At 44.3% G+C, this 13033-nt stretch overlaps 2 protein-coding genes across 5 annotated transcripts in view; both read right to left on the minus strand.

Moving 5' to 3' along the window:
* ISCA2 (iron-sulfur cluster assembly 2) overlaps positions 1-2366 on the minus strand; it is a 415347-nt gene extending 412981 nt beyond the window's left edge. The window contains exon 1 of the mRNA XM_050798910.1: positions 2363-2366. The gene's annotated coding sequence lies outside the window, so the exon portion shown is untranslated. The remainder of the gene's footprint in view (positions 1-2362) is intronic.
* The window catches only part of LIN52 (lin-52 DREAM MuvB core complex component), a 123963-nt gene extending 111062 nt beyond the window's left edge, over positions 1-12901 (minus strand). The window contains exons 1-3 of one of the 4 annotated variants that reach the window (XM_050798901.1): positions 12704-12901; positions 5000-5074; positions 1646-1683 (exon numbers count right to left, since the gene is read on the minus strand). In XM_050798901.1, coding sequence (XP_050654858.1) covers positions 1646-1683; positions 5000-5074; positions 12704-12830 — 240 coding nt within the window. In that variant the 5' untranslated portion in view covers positions 12831-12901. The remainder of the gene's footprint in view (positions 1-1645; positions 1684-4999; positions 5075-12703) is intronic. The other 3 variants (XM_050798899.1, XM_050798898.1, XM_050798900.1) reach the window with 3 other exon arrangements.
* Between the last annotated feature and the right edge of the window lie 132 nt (positions 12902-13033).

The following is a 13033-nucleotide window of genomic DNA, read 5'->3' on the forward strand; positions in this document are numbered from 1 at the left end:
TTATGAAAGTGAACTTAAAACTATGAAAGAAGGGACGGGCGCGATGGCTCACGCCTGTAATCCCAGCACTTTGGGAGGCCAAGGCGGGCGGATCAAGAGGTCAGGAGATCCAGACCATCCTGGCTAGCACGGCGAAACCCCGTCTCTACTGAAAATACAAAAAAAAAATTAGCCCCGTGTGGTGGCGGGCGCCTGTAGTCCCAGCTACTCCGGAGGCTGAGGCAGGAGAATGGCATGAACCTGGGAGGCGGAGCTTGTAGTGAGTCGAGATCGCGCTACTGCATTCCAGCCTGGGCAACAGAGTGAGACTCCGTCTCAAAAACAAACAAACAAAAAAAAACCGGCAGAGCGCAATGGCTCAAGCCTGTAATCCCAGCACTTTGGGAGGCCGAGACGGGCGGATCACGAGGTCAGGAGATGGAGACCATCCTGGCTAACACGGTGAAACCCGTCTCTACTAAAAAATACAAAAAACTAGCCGGGTGAGGTGGCGGGCGCCTGTAGTCCCAACTACTCGGGAGGCTGAGGCAGGAGAATGGTGTGAACCTAGGAGGCGGAGCTTGCAGTGAGCCGAGATCCTGCCACTGCACTCCAGCCTCGGCCACAGAGCGAGACTCTGTCTCAAAAAAGAAAAAAAAAAAAAAAAAAAAAAAAAAAAAACCATGAAAGAAAGTCCATTCTTAGAATAGCTCTGGCTCAGCAGTTTAACGCTAGTTGCACACGAGAATCACCTATGTAACTTTTAAAAATATAAATGCCTTGGCCACACTCCAGACATAATGATTTAGAATATGAGGGGTAGGGAAGGGTCCAGTGGAAAAAGTAGAGCAAGGGACTCCTCATATGTGTTTTTCTTTTTTTTATTATTATTTTTTTTCTTGGTGCTCATTTGTTACAGTGCATTTTTCAAGAGCTCCATAGCTGCATGTTGATGATTCTGTCATGCACAAAAGGTAGAGTTGAGAAACATTATTTCAGCTTTGCATCCTTCTCTTTTTTTAATTAAAATGTACTCAGTACCTATTATGTGACAAGCAAAACACTTTACACGCATCAGGCCATTTACCTCCAAATCAACTCTATAAAGTAGGTGTTATTTTTCCCATTTTTCACATTAAAAAAAAATAATAACAGGTACAATAGCTCACACCTGTAATCCTAATGCTATGGGAGGCTGAAGCAGGAGGATCACTTGAACCCAGGAGTTCAAGACCAGCCTGGGAAACACAGTGAGACCTCATCTCCACAAAAAATTTTAAAAGGCCAGGCCTGGTGGCTCACACCTGTAATCCCAGCACTTTGGGAGGCTGAGGTGGGTGGATCACTTGAGGTCAGGAGTTTGAGACCAGCCTGGCCAACATGGTGAAACCCCAACTCTACTAAAAATACAAAAATTAGCCAGGCATGTTGGTGGGCACCTGTAATCCCAGCTACTTAGAAGGCTGCGGCAGGAGAATTGCTTGAACCTGGTAAGTGGAAGTAGCAGTGAGCCAAGATTGCACCACTGCACTCCAGCCTGGGTGAAAAGTGAGACTTTGTCATAAATAAAATAAAATAAAATAAAAAAGAGAGATCTGAGCTTTCACCCAGGAGCGAAACTTTGGATCGACCTCAGTAGGTAAGGGATATTACTTATATTACTTACACTTTTGAAGGAAGCTGCAAATTCAGCAACACCTGGTACTAAAAGAAAAACAAAACAATATTTATTCAATAAGTATGACTGCTCAGGCATAGAAGATCCAAATAATAAGAAAATAAGAAAACAGCTTTGTCTGTTTTCTTATAGTTTAGAACAAGAGAAAGAATAAACCAATAACTATAATACTGTTTCAGTCCTCAAAGAAAGATGCCAGGGCTATGGGAAGACCAAAAATGGGAAGCTAAGTCAGACCCAGGGGGGCATAAAAAGCTTCTCAAGGAAAATAATGCCTCAACTGAACTTGGAAGGACCAGGAGTTAGCTGGTTGGGAGGGTGGTAAGATACAATATCTCTTACCAGAAACTTTAAACTGCCTTTTTAGAGATGCTATTCTGTCAATCCAATTTTATTTATTTTAGGTTTCTCACAGAAAGAATCACATTAAAAGGCAGAAAAATAAAAATCAGGGCTGGGCATTCTGGGAAGCCAAGGCAGGAGGATCACTTGAAGATCAGCCTGGGCAACAAGGCAAGACTCCAGACTCTACAAAAAATTAAAACACTGGGCCGGGTGCGGTGGCTCATGCCTGTAATCCCAGCACTTAGGGAGGCTGAAGCAGGTGAATCACTCGAGCTCAGGAGTTGGAGACCAGCCTGGGCAATATAGTGAAACCCCATCTCTACAAAAAATACAAAACTTAGCCAGGCATAGTGACATGCACCCCAGTCCTAGCTACTTGGAAGGCTTGAGCCCAGGAAGTTGAGGCTGCAGTGAGCCATGATCACACCACTGCACTCCAACCTGGGCAACAGAGCAAGACCCTGTCCCCCAAAAAAACAAAAAACAAAACACAAAAAAACAGTTAGTTGGGCATGGTAATGCACACCTATAGTCCTAGCTACTCAGGACGCTGAGGCAGGAGGATGGCTTGAACTCAGAAGTTGGAGGCTGCAGTAAGCTATCATTGTGACATTGCACTTTAGCCTCGGTGATAGAATGAGACCCTGTCTCTAAAAAAATAAATAATTAAAATAAGATCTTTGCCTGAGCTCAGGAGTTCGAGACCAGTCTGGACAACACAGTGAAACCCCGTCTCTACTAAAATACAAAAGATTAGCCAGGTGTGGCAGCATGCACCTATAGTCCCGGCTACTTGTGAGGCTGAGGCAGGAGAATTGCTTGAACCCGGGAAGTAGAAGTTGCTGTGAGCTGAGATCACCCCACTGCACTCCAACCTGGGCAACAGAGCGAGACTCTGTCTCAAAAAAAAAAAAAAAAAAAAAAGTTCAATCTCACCAAAAAGGAAATACAAAATGAAAGTAATAGATGAGTAACATCTAATACTGGCTAGAATGTGAGGAAAGGGGCCCTCATACAGTTATTCTCTTCCATGTATACAAAGATATGTATACCTGAGTATTCACTGATAAACTATCTGTAAAATCAAAAACTAGATATAGGCTGGGCACAGTGTCTCACACCTGTAATCCTAGCACTCTGGGAAGCCAAGGTGGAAAGACGGCCTGAGGCCAGGAGTCCAAGACCAGTCTGGGCAACACGGTGAGACCCTGTCCCCCGCAAAAATTTTTTTTAAATAGCTGGTTGTGGTGGTGCATGCCTGTGGTCCCAGCTACTCAGGAGGCTGAAGTGAGAGGATCACTCGAGCCCAGGAGGTTGAGGCTGTAGTCAGCTGTGATCATGCCACTGCACAAAGCCTGGGTGACAGTGAGACCCTGGCTCAAATTAAAACAACAACAACAACAACAAAAACTAGATATAACTTAAGTTTCCAAATAATGTGTGAATATATAAACTATAATATATCCATACAATGAAATGAAGTAGACATACACATACCAAGATGGAACTGTTCATATGTGGAGTAAGTTAAGTGGCAGGCCACATGTATAACTCCATCATTATGAACAAAAAAAAAATCCCTCTTATATATACTTTAAAAATTATTATTTCCTTATCTGTATAAGTATAAAACAGGTCAAAAGGATGTCTACCTTTTTTTTTTTTTTTTTTTGAGACAGAGCTTCACTCTTTGTTGCTCAACCTGGAGTACAATGGAGTGATCTCAGCTCACTGCAACCTCCGCTCACTGCAACCTACACCTTCCAGGTTCAAGCGATTCTCCTGCCTCAGTCTCCCAAACAGTTGGGATTACAGGCATGTGCCACCACGCCCAGATAATTTTTTGTATTTTTAGTAGAAACTGGGTTTCACCATGTTAGCCAGGCTGATCTCAAACTCCTGATGTCAGGTAATCCGCCCACCTCGGCCTCTCAATGTGCTTGGATTACAGGCATGAGCCACCACACCTGGCCGGAGTTGTACCTTTTACAAGGATTTGTGCGATTAAAAGTGATTAACTTTGTAAGAGTGGGCCAGGTGCAGTGGTTCAGGCCTCTAATACCAGCACTCTGGGAGGTCAAGGCAGGCAGATCATCTGAGGTCAGGAGTTTGAGACCAACGTGGCCAACATGGTGAAACCCCGTCTCTACTAAAAACACAAAAAATTAGCCGGCCGTGGTGGCACGCACCTGTAGTCCCAGCTACCTGGGAGGCTGAGGCAGGAGAATCGCTTGAATCCTGAGGCAGAGGATGCAGTGACCTGAGTGCACCACTGCACTCTACCCTGGGAGACAGAGAGAGACTCTGGTTCAAACAAAACAATTATTATTGCTTAAAGGCTCCTTATTTTCTGAGTTGCACTGTGTTCTCAAAAAATTAAAACACCAAACAGCTATTCTTAACACTGGACTTCAGTCTCTTCTCTTTGAAATAAAATAAAACTTTAATCATTAAAGTTAAATGATAACTCTTCAGGCTGGTCTGATGGTAGTGGGTTATCAGAACTTCTTTTTTTTTTTTTTTGAGACAAAGTCTCACTCTGTCACCCAGGCTGAAGTGCAGTGGCACGATCTCTGCTCACTGCAGCCTCCACCTCTTGGGTTCAAAAGATTCTCATGCCTCAACCTCCTGAGTAGCTGAGATTACAGGCGTGTGCCACTACATCCAGCTAATATTTCTATTTTTTTTTTAGTAGAGACAGGGTTTCGCCATGTTGGCCACGCTGGTCTCAAACTCCTGACCTCAGGTAATCCTCCCAACTCGGCCTCCCAAAGTGCTGGGATTACGGGCATGAGCCAACAGGCTCAGCCAGTTATCAGAACTTATTAATGTTAGCGTCACTAAAGTTTGTATACAATCCCCCACTGCTAAATTTGACTAGCTTCAAAATAAATAAAAATTTACCAAATAAATAAATGATAACTCTTTAAAAATCTGTTTAAAAAGGAGCATTGTTTCTCCTATATTGACTCTGATATAAAAAAAGCAAAAACTTACATTGTTCTGGCCAAAGATCTGGTGAGGCACGGTCAAGTTTTTCAAAACTTAGCAAAGATGCTTCCAGATCTGTCCCTAGAACAAAACATCCAGATGAACCAAGAAGATAGGAAACACATTAATGTATATGACACTTCAATCTCAAAGGACATAAACTGGAACACTCACCTGGAAGTCTAGAGATATGAGTTCTGTAACTATTGATGCCACTGGTCCGTGATAGAATACAAATACATCATTCTCCCTTACCAAACCTCACTCTTTCAATCTATGAATGGGAGTGATATTTTATTGGGAGTGTTAAGAAAAATGAGTATCAATAAACCCACGTGCATTTTCATTCATACTCTTGTGCTTTCCTCCAGTTACAATGAATTAAGTGTTTCTACTTCCATGAAACAGACTCTTCTGATAGCACTCTAGATGCCACCTTCTTTTGCTTTGTCAAGGACATCACTTGAATATCATCTTTCTCATGTACCATCAGTTTCTACCTTCTCTAGCCTCATGCTCAGTAGCAATCAAGCGGGTTGCAGAATCTGTGCTTAAAAAAAAAAAAAAAAAAAAAAAAGCCGGGCGCGGTGGCTCAAGCCTATAAACCCAGCACTTTGGGAGGCCGAGACGGGCGGATCACAAGGTCAGGAGATTGAGACCATCCTGGCTAACCCAGTGAAACCCCGTCTCTACTAAAAAATACAAAAAACTAGCTGGGCGAGGTGGCAGGCGCCTGTAGTCCCAGCTACTCGGGAGGCTGAGGCAGGAGAATGGCGTAAACCCGGGAGGCGGAGCTTGCAGTGAGCTGAGATCCGGCCACTGCACTCCAGCCTGGGCGACAAATCAAGGAAAAAAAAAAAAAAAAAACCCAGCCGGACGTGGTGGCTCACACCTGTAATCCCAGCACTTCGGGAGGCCAACACGTGAATCACAAGGTCAGGAGTTCAAGACCAGCCTGGCCAACATGGTGAAACCCTGTCTCTACTAAAATACAAAAAATTAGCTGGGTGTAGTGGCAGGCACCTGTAATCCCAGCTACTCGGGAGGCTGAGGGACGAGAATCGCTTAAACCCGGGAGGCAGAGGTTGCAGTGAGCCAAGATCGCACCACTGCACTCCAGCCCAGGCAACAGAGTGAGATTCCATCTCAAAAAAAAAAAAAAAAAAAAAAAAACAAAACAAAACAAAAAACCACCAGGGCAGGCAGGGTGCCTCATGCCTATAATCCCAGCACTTTGGGAGGCCAAGCTCAGGAGTTCAAGAGCAGCCTGGGCAACACAGTGAAACCTGGCTGGGCGTGGTGGTGTACCCTTGTAGTCAGTCCCAGCTACTCAGGAGGCTGAGGTGGGAGAGTGACTTCAGCCTGGCACGTCGAAGCTGCAGTGAGTAAGCTCTGTTTGTCCCACTGAACTCCAGCCTGGATGACAAAGTGGGACACTGCTTTAAAAAAAAAAGAAAAGAAAAGAAAACCAAAAACCCTTTCTCTTGACCCCATGACCTCTTCCATACCCCCTTCACTGCAAAAGTTCTTATGTTGTCTTTTCTGCTGTCTCTACTTCCTTACATCACTCTCTCTCCTTAATGTACAACAATCAGGCTTCTGTCCCTACATACATAGAAACTGCTATTGTCAAGGCATCTATGACCTATGTTGCCAAATCCAGAGGTCACTTCTCTATTCCATCTTTTTTTTTTTTTTTTTTTTTTTTTGAGACGGAGCTTCACTCGTCTCCTAGTCTAGAGTGTAATAATGTGATCTAGGCTCACTGCAACCTTAGCCTCCCAGGTTCAAGTGATTCTCCTGCCTCAGCCTCCTAAGTAGCTGGGATGACAGGCACATGCCACCATGCCCCACTAATTTTTTATTTTTAGTATTTTTAGTAGAGATGGGGTTTCACCACATTGGCCAGGCTGGTCTCGAACTCCTGACCTCAGGTGATCCACCTGCCTCGGCCTCCCAAAGTGCTGGGATTACAGGTGTGAGCCACCATACTCAGCCTGTTCTGTCTCATGTGATGTTTTTGCAGCATCCACACACCCCGCTTCTATAAAACTACTATGCTGGTTTCTCTCCTACCTCACTGACTCTCCTTTTTCCTTCTCCTTTTTCACTCAGGCCCCATCCTACACTGGCTCCTCTCTCTACCTCACTTTAGTGGCATAAATTGAAACACACAGAAAACAGGAAAATACTGGGTAGAAGAAGAGGGTGGTCCCCCGGCAAAGGCCGCACCCTCAAGTCTGGAAACCTGCGGCCAGAAATGGGAACAGGCTTTCCTGTTTTCATGCCCAAAAGTTGGCTTTTGGCCCACCATGCCCCACTATTCTATACCCATGTAAACCCCAAACTCCAGGCTCCACAAGGAGATGAACAGAAGGGCAGAAGAACTGCAGAGAGAAGAGAAGGAGCATCTGAATGCCAAGAGAAGTTTGGCTGGGGACGGTCAGAGATGAGATCAGCCACTGAATAGCCAAACTCCAGGGATAGATCACCTTCCCACTCCCTCCCCTTTCCAGCTCCCCATCCATCCCGCTGAGCACCACCTCCACCACCCAATAAAACTCATACATTCACCATCCTTCAAGTCCATGTGCAATCTGATTCTTCCTGGACACCAGACAAGGACCCTGGTACCAAGAGGGCACTGAGTCACTTAACACTTAAGCATCTGCAGACAGCAAAGCTAAAAGAGTGCACTGGCTGGGCACGGTGGCTCATGCCTGTAATCCCAGCACTTTGGGAGGCCGCGGCGGGTGGATCACTTGAGGTCAGGAGTTCAAGACCAGCCTGGCCAACATGGTGAAATGCTGTCTCTACTAAAAATACAAAAATTGGCCAGGTGTGGGGGCACACACTTGTAATGCTAGCTACTGGGGAGGCTGAGGCAGGAGAATCATTTGAACCTGGGAGGTGGAGGTTGCAGTGAGCCAAGATCATGCCACTGCACTCTAGCCTGGGCAACAGAGCGAGACCCTCTCAAAAAAACAACAACAAAAAAAGAGTGCACTGTTATACATGCCCATTTGGGCTTTGGGAGTCACAGGAACCCACCCCTAGATGCTACCATAGGGCTGGAGCCCAAAAGTGCTCGCCCTGACTCCTACACCCGCCCATCTGCATGCTCCCCCTCCCGTAAAAGGTTTGAGTGCACAAAGACAAGCCACACCCCTGTCGCATATCCTGGGGTTAGGGAACTCTCCTGTTTCAACATGAGGACTTTATCTTCATCTGTATGCCAATGATTCCATATTTACATTTCCATTGCCAACCTTTCTAAAGAACTACAAAGGTTTATGTCCAAGTGGTTATTTGAATCCCTCTCTATTTACATATGAAAAAACCGCTTAAGGTCAGATGCAGTGGTGCACGCCTGTAATCCCAGCACTTTGGGAGGCGGAGATGGGTGGATTGCTTGAGTTTGAGACCAGCCTGGCCAACATGGCGAAACCCCATCTCTACAAAAAGCAAAAAATTAGCCAGGTGTGGTGGTGTCAGCCTGTAGTCCCAGCTACTTGGGAGGCTGAGGTGGCAGGATGGCTTGAGCCCAGAGGTGGTGGCTGCAGTGAGCTAAGATCACACCACTGCACTCCAGCCTGGGTATAAGAGCCACACCTTGTCTCAAAAAAAAAAAAAAAAAAAAAAAAAAAAAAAAAATTCCCACTTAAACCTAATTATCTTCAAAACCATATTCCCCCAATCTTCTCCCATCTCAAGAAATAGCACTACCATAAACCCTACTTCTCAAATCGAAAACCCAGATGTCATCCTTCATGCATTCTTTTCCTTCACCCTTCCATAACCAATCCATGAGTAAATCTAGTCATTTCTACCTTCAAAATACATCCTGAAATCGAATAACCCGAGGAACCACCACTTCCCTCTTGGACTACTTCAACAGCCTCTTAACAGATCTCTCTGCTCCCATTCTTACCCTTTCCCCTTCACGTCCCCAAATCTATTCTCTATAAAGAGGCCAGAAATGATTTTTTTAAATGTCAATCAGTTCGTGTCACTCTGCAGCTTAAAGTTCCTCCCAGTTAAATCTGTGAATGTGTATCTACCATACTCTATAAAATCTTACTCAGCCTCTGCCTAATTCTTTGACATCATTTCTCTTCCACTCTTCCCTTGCACAGAGTAGTACTCAATATTAACATTCGTTGAGTTTTTATTGTATGCTCAGTATGCTAACCAGTTGCATAACTAGTTCATTTAATGCTATAAACAGCGGTTCTTAACATTTTCTGGGTAAGCCACATCTTTGGAAATCTGGGAAAAAAAATGAACTCACTCCCCAGAAAATACACATATGTACAAAATTTTTCAACATGTACTTTTCTCTAAACTGAATTTGTTTTGCCAAATATCCCAAAGGAATTTCCAATGGCATTTTAATTGTAAAGAACTCAACTAATACACTGCCTTAACTAAAGCATTAAAAATTAGCTTCTCTTTGTTACCAATTTCTGAGGAATGTTCAACCATAACAAAAATAAAGTTATTGGGCCAGGTGCGGTGGCTCGTGTCTGGAATCCCAGTGCTTTGGGAAGCTGAGGCAGGAAGATTGTCTGAGCCCAGGAGTTTGAGACCAGCCTGGGCAACATAGTGAGACTTTATCTCTACAAAAAATAATAAGGCAGGGCACGGTGGCTCACGTCTGTAATCTTAGCACTTTGGGAGGCTGAGGTGAGTGGATCACCTGAGGTCAAGAGTTTGAGACCAGCCTGGGCAATATGGTGAAACCCTGTCTCTACTAAAAATACAAAAATTAGCCAGGTGTGGTGGTGTGTGCCTGTTATCCCAGCTACTGGAGAGGCTGAGGCATGAGAATTACTTGAACCCAGGAGGCAGGGATTGCAGTGACCCGAGATCGTGCCACGGCACTCCAGCCTGGGTGACAGAGTGAGACTCCGTCTCAAAACAAGATAAATAATAATAACAATAAATTAGCTGGGCATGGTGGTGTGAGCCTATAGTACCAGCTACTTGGGAGGTTGAGAGGGGAGGATAGCTTGAGCCTTTGAAGGTGCAGTGAGCTATAATCATACCACTGCATTTCAGCATGGGCAATAGAGTGAGAGAGACCCTGTCTCTAAAAGAAAATTTTTAAAAAAATTATTGGGGGTACAATCTAATAACCTACACGGGTGACCTTATGATACCACAGTCTGGGATAGAACTCAGACTCTGCTGTGAGTCTTACTCTCATAAATTAAGTAATTAGATGGCTGTATTTGAATTTCAGTTTTCTCCTTTTCAAAGAAGCTCCAGCAAATTTATCACGAAAAAGACAAAAGAGTAAATGACAAACATTTTCAAGTCAATGTTATCTGAATTAAATTTTAAAGACAGTGACAGGTGGAACACTAAAAATAGAAGTGAGAGAGCTAGGCCATGGAATATTTTGGAATGAGATACTGAGACGTTGAATTTAAGTTCAAAGTGCTTGACTTGATTTTTTCAGATTAAAAGAAAACATTAGGTGGAGAGGAGTAAAACTTTGTAAGAGATGAGAATGAAGACTTTTAAAAATCAAGAGTGCAAATAAAGTGACCATAGGGATGGCTAGAAGACCAAAGGAAAAAAATTTAACATTTTTAATACTCTTCCTGGCCAAAGAAAGGAAACTAAATTGAGAGAAGACAAGGAAAAAAAAAACCAAACTCAAGGAACACATCTCTAAAATCCCCAAAATTTGTAAAAACAATTTTAAAATAAACTAAAAAATTTAATAACAATTACCTCTATTTCTATCACTTGGCTTTTTAAAAAAATTGTGGTGAAATATACATAAATTTTACCATTTTAATAACTTTTAAGTATAGAGTTCAGTGGTATTAAGTACATTAATTGTGCAATCATCACATTCATTTCCAGAACACTTTCACCTTCCCAAACTGAAATTTGGTACCCATTAACAATAACTCCCTATTCCCTTTTTAAATGCCTTTCTTTCTGGCGAGAGAAGGACATTTTTGCAAGAGAGCACCCAGGAAGGAGAATCTCTTTTGACTCCAAACATCCAAATTTCTTGTTTTTCCTTCTTTTTTTTTTTGAGACGGGGTCTCGCTTTGTCACCCAGACTGGAGTGCAGCGACATGAACATGGTTCACTGCAGCCTCCACCCCCAGGCTCAAGTGATTCTCTTGCCTTAGCCCCCCAAGTAGCTGGGACTACAGGTGCACGGCACCACACCCAGATAATTTTTGTATTTTTTTGTAGAGATGGGGTTTCACCATGTTGTCTAGTCGTCTTCAACTCCTGAGCTCAGGCAATCTGCCTGCCTCAGCCTCCCAAAGTGCTGGGATTAGAAGTGTGAACCACCACGCCCGGCCATAATTTCTAACACAGTATGTACCTGTGCTCACAAAATTTAAGACTCGGTTAAACGTAAAACTTAAGATCAAGTAATATATTATTTCTGCACATATCTAATCAATCTTTCAATACATGTTAATTAAAGACCTACTGTTCGTCAGGCACTGTGCTAAACCTGGGATCCAGCTATGAACAAGACAAACTTGTAATTTATAATCTAGCGTACAAGGGGCAAAGTTAACATAGTAACTATGCTGACAAGGAAGATACTGAGGCAATGAATAATGGTGGGGAAGGGCAACTCCAGATACTGTGTTCTAAGAAAGACTCTTTGGGAGGTGACATCTAAAAAGAGAACTGAAACTGGGAAAAAAAAAAAAAAAAAGTGTGTATGTTTGAGTCATCTTTTGGTCTCCCAAAGCACCTAGCATTATGCCTTTCATGTAGTAGGTACTCAATACAGCTCACCTTGGCTTCAATTTCTTCATTCCTGCAATGAACTTCCAAGATTCCTTCCAAATACAAAATCTGTTTGTCTAAGGGAGGGAAACCTATATATCAATAAAATCGATATATAGTTGGGATGCGGATGGTAGAACTAAAAATGAGTTTAAAAATGACTGCAAGACCCTCTCTAAAGCAGAACCAAAAGCAAAAGCATGGGAGTATACCAAAACAACTTGTTACTTGAGATGACTTGCATTTTACACAACATATAAACAGAAATCGTTCATTCACTCAGCCTTAAGAAACAACACGTAAAGCAGATGAAAGAGCGGTTGCGACCTGTGCAAGACAACACTTAAAAGCTCAATACTCATTCTCCTCGCGACTCTCTCGGCGAGGGGCCGAGAACGTCCCCCGCTTCTCTTGCTGCCACGGCAATGGTCCCAAACTGAGGAGACAGGAGAGAGATCATGTTTCTCTTGCGGTTCACTATCGAGATGGGGTCAGCCAGCAGCCCCTGCGAGGGTTTGAGAATCGTTCCATCCATGCGCTCAATCAGAAGAGAACTGATCCTTTCAATGGGATACCCCAAGGAGAAAACTACAGTAAGGCACGTCCTCCAGTAACATCTCCTCCTCGACCCTCAGCCTCGCCCAAATAGAGATAAGGAAGGGCCAGGGCGACCCCTGTCCTTTTACCCAGAATGAGTCCCTCCCTAGTGCCCTCCTCCACACGCCTGGTACAGAGCAGGGAAACTGGGCACCTCTGAAGCTGCTGCGAAGAACCGGTGAGCTGAAGACGGCGATGGATCGCAAGAAAAAAAACAAAAGGGAAAGGAGAAGAGCCCAAGAAAGAAATGTATGTTCGAGGGGCAGAGACAGAGTGGATGTTCCCCATACAGCAAAGAAGGAGGCTGCAGGCAAACATCCCTAAGCCGGCTCTTACCGTCTGTGGGAGACGCCATCTTCCAACCCATGTCACGTGACGTGGCCAACCGTCGGCGGGAAAACGAGGATCCATAAGCCACGCCCCCAAAGAGAAACCCTATCCCCAACTCGCAGCCACGTCTCATTCCCTCGCCTCATAGGGCAATCTTCGCCCAGCCCCTCCCCTCATCATAGCCACGCCCCTTACGCAGTTGTTGAGGTGGAGCGACAGCAAAATTCTTGGAGGGTCTTATTTACTTTGCTCAGTGAAGGGGTGGGGCCTCGGTTGCGTCCTTGGCCAATCGGAGTTCCAGGTTAGGGGGGCGTCTCCTCCGTGTGCTCAGTATGG

The sequence above is a fragment of the Macaca thibetana genome, chromosome 7 (assembly GCF_024542745.1).
Source record: "Macaca thibetana thibetana isolate TM-01 chromosome 7, ASM2454274v1, whole genome shotgun sequence".
Classification (NCBI taxonomy): Eukaryota; Metazoa; Chordata; class Mammalia; order Primates; family Cercopithecidae; genus Macaca; species Macaca thibetana.